At 44.2% G+C, this 5544-nt stretch overlaps 1 protein-coding gene across 1 annotated transcript; it reads right to left on the bottom strand.

The window, feature by feature from the left end:
* Window positions 1-1906: 1906 nt before the first annotated feature.
* Window positions 1907-3475, bottom strand: CCR75_004304 (uncharacterized protein; the record flags this gene model as incomplete). Its single annotated transcript, XM_067962390.1, has 2 exons — window positions 1907-2002; window positions 2648-3475. 2 exons carry the CDS (start codon window positions 3473-3475, stop codon window positions 1907-1909), a joined length of 924 nt encoding a protein of 307 aa, XP_067821639.1.
* Between the last annotated feature and the right edge of the window lie 2069 nt (window positions 3476-5544).

Below are 5544 nucleotides of genomic sequence, written 5' to 3' on the forward strand. Positions count from 1 at the left end.
AATTCCGCCTCGTATTGGTCGGGCGTTTCATTTGAACGCAACACGACCGGGATCGGGAAAATACGCCCAAGCGATTTTCCCTGAGCCCTCCATGATTGAAAGACGCCATAATAATTATGTGCGTCTACAAGAGCGCGCTCTAGGAGCGACGCTCTTGGCCCGTTTAAACGAGGCCATTTAGATGGAGGGGGCATCTTTGGAATGCCACCCGTCACATAGCCACGTTCTAAACGACTGGCTTGTGACACCGACTGAGCACGTTCACGTGTCGTCGGCGGAGCTTTAGGCTCCGAATCCTCTATGTCAGAACCATTATGGATTATGGTCTGAGCATAAGGCGTTGTGGTTATACCCAACGGAGAAGCGGCTGCGCCTTTATGGGCAGCGCTCTCATTACCTGTCGCTGCGCTTTCCAGCGCAGACGACGAGACAGCATTTGTAAATGCTGCTGTCTCCATGTTGTGAGCCATGAGAGAAGTTTGGATGGGCAATAATGCGCCATCATCCTTCCTCATGAGCTCGTTGTCCGCATCACTACTATGAGGTGACGGCAACGGTGTCGACTCATTGTAGTCGACAATGAGCGACGGATCAACATCCTCACTGTTAAAGTGGGATGGATCCTTTAGCCCTGTTAACGCGACAGCAGCAGTGGCTGTCGGGGTTCCGACTAAGGCATTAGACGCGGCCGGCGAATTAACGCGGCGCGTGCGCTTAGTGTGAGGTTGGGTGGGCGTCTTCGCAGACGACTCCCAACGTGGCTCCTTTTAGGTGGCATTTTTGGCGCCGTGTATGGAGACACGTGCGCTAGAGTGATTGAGTGAACTAGCGGCGCGTAAGCTGCTCGCAGTTCCTCTCTTCTCTTTGACGAATTTAAAAATGAAGTTCGTTCTTAAAGGGGGGGATGGGGAACTGGCTAAAGTTGCCCTAATGTTACATAGTCCCCGTTAAGTACACTTGGTGAACTTAAGGGGATGGTCAATTATTGAATAATAGTAATTAGACCCAGCACTCGGGTGTGGTTCACATTTGTGACCAACCCTTGTGTATGTGATGCACATGGGTGCATTCACATTAGGAGGGATGACGCCCAGCGTCATCAGTGATGACCGCTAGTGTCATCCGTTACGAGATGTATCTAGAAAGATACGCTCGCAATATATATTAAGTGTTATCTATAGAAATGACATTGTCATTGGTAAAAATAGGTATTTATATTCAATACGATTCAATATAAATTAGTCGGAAAACTACTTCCTACTTGGTAAGTGCGCACGAGGAGCCGGATTACCGCTCCCGTGACGACACTTAACCAGAGTACTTAGTGTGTTAGGTGAGGTCGCTAACGCGCCCACCACAACTACCTCACTGCACGCAAGAGAAGCAGGTTAAACCGCTTCGTCGCTTTGCTAGGGTGTGTGTCTAAGTAGAGCGTGGCCGCATTACGACGTGCCCGCCTACAATTTTGGTTGGAGGCACATATGGTGCTATTGTGCAAACGTTTTGCTGAACCTTCTAAGTGAATGCATCTTTAGATATTTAGCAGTACAAATACTGTATTTTGCTGTGGAAATTGCCTCGAGCACACATAATGTATTTGCGGTCGTCAATGAAGTTGTGCCTCTTGCATAAATTGCTTATAGAATGTCATAAGTGCTCAACTTAGCATATGAAATTTCAATATAACAATAAGTATTGATCAAGCTTTTTTAATTTAATTCTGCGATTATGCGGTAACTATGGAAGGGTCAGTTATTTGTGCTGACATTTGAACCGCATTAAAGAAAATCTCAATGATAATTTATGAACAATCCTATTCATTCTCGCTAAAAGTTTAAATATCTGTTTGGCCCCAAACACCTTTTTTAATCTATCCATGTCCTTCCTTAACCATACCCTGCAATCACTATAATTCCTTCTGAATGTCGCGCAAAATGCTGAGCAGCTCAGGTGCGTCCGGTCGTACATCCGGATTGGCGTCTAAACAGCGATCCGCAAGCACCTTAATTAGCACCGGACAATCTTTTCGAAACGACGGTCGAAGCGCGCTTCGAATGACCAGTTGAATTACTTTCATACTCTGGAGTTTCTTCCCAGAGCTGTCCCGCTTGTCAGAGTAGGGAACTTCACACATATCCATCTCGGACATAACAATCCCAAACGAGTAAATGTCGGCTTTTTCCGTGTACTTTTTGCCCATAAGCACCTCTGGAGCCGTCCAGTAAATCGTTCCAACGCCTGCAGTCATCGTTTGCTCAACTGAGCGCTTTCGACTGATCCCAAAGTCACTTAATTTAGCTCGATACTTGTTGTCCAGTAATATATTTTTCGATTTAAGGTCACGATGTATAACCTTTGGATTTAACGAATGGAGGTACACAAGCGCCTCGGCAATATCTTCCGTGAGCCAAGACTTGTGGTCGGGCCAATTGAGTTTACCCTTTCGACGTTCAAGGTAGCCACAGAGGTCGCCTTTGGCCATAAATTCCGTCACGGCACACAGATCTTGCTTGTCACTCCACGAGATTCCAATAAAGCTCACAATTTTCGGGTGTTTCAGTAAAGCCATGAGTTTAATTTCGGCCCCGAAACACTCAATCTCCTTCACATCGTGTTTTCGTTCGTCTAGAATCTTTTTCACTGCCACCTGAGTATTTTCCAGCTGAGCCAGCCAAACTTCTCCAAACGCTCCTTTCGAAATCGCACGCGTAAAGTAGAGGGAAGTATACGGAATCCAGCTCTCTTCGAACTCGGGGTCTTCTTCCAATTCCGCCATCACTTTCTCGACTGTCTCTTGAGTTCGAGCAATCACTTCCGGGTCCGTATGTCGGTGCACGACGTCAACATTGGACTGCATGAACTCGACTTGACTCTGTTGTAGCTCTAGCATTGAAAGACTAGGGCCATGATACTCCTTCGGCTCAAGCATCGGCACTTCTGGAGGAGGAGGCGGTGGGGGCGGAAGCGAAAGCTGTGGCTGATATTGACTGTCACGCTGGGATGAATACCGCGAGTCATACTGCGTCTGTTGCTGAAATTGCGCTTTCTTAGATATGGAAGACCGTTGCTGCTGCTGACGCGTGTAAGTTGGTGCTCCGTTAGCAGGCCATTGCGGAGGTCGTTCGATTCGTTGTTGTCGAGACTTAAGAGCCTTCTTACCCGTTGAATCGCGAGGGTGTCCCACTGAGTCTCCGCGTTGCCTATTCGCAAGATTTCCATCAGTTGGAACGCGAGTGACGGCTTGCTGTGCAGTGCTCGTAGGAAGGTTGTAGCTGCGATTGTCGCGCTTGCGATTTTGTTGACGTTTCCAGACAAAGTAGATTAGAATGCCAATAAGAATTATGAGGACTGCAATGACAATGTAAATGGCGGCAAGGCTCGAGCTTGAGGTCGTGGCCTCGAGGTTGACCGCTGCCACAGACGTGAGTACGAGTGACATCACGAGGCGTCCATCACTAACAAGCTTAAATGCCATTATGGGTGCCTACTGGCTCCAGCCGATTGAGGAATGAGAGCAGCTCCATGTACCGGTATAGGGGCCTCTCGTATCGGGATTAGGTAATTAATTAAACTAAGAAATTCCTAGTGCGTCGTGCATTGTATGGAAAGGCTCATTTAGGGGTGTCGTGCAATCAATGCAGAACCCTGAGCGTGATGATAACTTAATTTTGTTTTTATTTGCCCTCTTGATTGGTGTTCGGGTTGCAATGTTATGGCTTTATGATTTCCTGCAATGTGGTCAGAAAGATAGCTTTGTGATTATGCCGAGCCTCATGCTACTTGCATCGATCTCGAGATTTGCAGCAGTGAACCGAATTTTCCAAAGTGGTTCTACGTTAGAAACGATAGGTATCATCGAGTCCCAGATGAATGAAAACGAGCAATCTTTGTTTAAGGGCTCGCCTGGTGTTGGCAAGAGCATGCTGGTAGTGTTGTTTGCGCTATATGGCATTACACACGACGAAATTTCATTGACGACATCCTGATTAAATCCGAAAAATATTTCAAAGATATGATCTTCATAAGTTGCAACAATGAGGCCTAGGTATTTTGAAAAATCATTAGGTAAGACACAATTAAAATGCTTGCGACTGAACCCTCCAAATTGTTACCTTCATTGCATTTGATTCCCTTATTTTAGGCCTCTTACTTAGCCGGACTCTTCAGCTAATTTTGGTAGCGTAATAAAGTGTGCTAGCTTAGTCTCCACCTAGTTGGAGATATGACCTAGGTCGGGGCGGTTTCGGCTGTCACTTATGATTAAGCGTCTCCTTTGATGCTCACCGTCTGTCAGACGGTAGGAAGCTGTTTATGGCCTGGCAAGCTGGTCGTGTAACGGGGCACTATGACTTGTACTGTTTCAGTACAAGTCCACTTCGCACTGCTTCAGTTGCGAGTGGTGCCCTACGTTAATGACGACACTGTACGTGCAGAGGAAGACTTCTCTTAATGTATTTTGTAAATGGTAACTTAAAAACTGTATTAAATATAATTAAGTGTCTCTTGCTATTTTTGTAAATTCTAATTTACTTATAAAGTAATATCTAAATATTAAATGAATTCTTATCTCTATCTTATCTGTAATTCTCTTTGATTACTCCTACAGCTGATTAGTCTGCGGAATAAATAGGTATAATGGTCTATACCTATTTATGGATAAGAATTCTGAATATTACTATATAAAGTAATATCCTCCAAAATGTTATCTACCTTTTAGATAATATTAATTAACAACTTTTAAGTGTTAATTTCATGTAACGATACACCCCGTTACAGGTCGTGTTTTCTGCTCGGAGGACAAATTTAATCATATGAGCATTCAACTTCTGATGCGTGGGGAAACAAGTAAGGATCGCAATTGAGCTAATGACTTTTCATTATTATCTACAGATCTTTGACGCATCTGCAGGGTTATGAGAACTTGACTCGCGAAGCAATTTTTACTTAAGTAGCTGCTTAGGTGAAATTTAAGAGTCTGCGTCGCATGTTACGATCACTCAGCACGGGATCTACTTTCAACCAAAGGTGATAAAGATGCAACGCATAAATTTGTCATGGCATTCCGAGCAAAAAATAGTGCTTTTGGATATTATCAGTGTAATGGGGCACCTTTCGCTAGGACTAATAACAGTACTAGCCAACGTACACTGATAACAGTGAAGGTGAATAGCCTCGATACGTCACGTAAACTGACGTGCAGATGAAGGTTAAAAGAGGTCTCAGCTGCTCTAGGTCAATACTAAGGCTTTAGCACAGGAAAGGAAGTAAGCCTCTATAAATATATTTAGTTCTTGTAACGGGGTGTATCGTTACATGAAATTAACACTTAAAGGTTGTTAATTAATATTTTATCGAAAAGGTAGATAATATTTGGAGAATATTACTTGTCATTGTAAATTTCTAAAAGCTTATCCGTTGGTAGGTATAGACCATTATATCTACTCTCTCCAAGGTCCAGTCAGCGCTGGACGCGCGCAAAGAGAAAGACAGATAAGACTTTTAGTACATGTATTGTATGTTTATTCATAATAAAGTTAGTATAAA

The sequence above is a fragment of the Bremia lactucae genome, linkage group LG2 (assembly GCF_004359215.1).
Source record: "Bremia lactucae strain SF5 linkage group LG2, whole genome shotgun sequence".
Lineage (NCBI taxonomy): Eukaryota > Oomycota > Peronosporomycetes > Peronosporales > Peronosporaceae > Bremia > Bremia lactucae.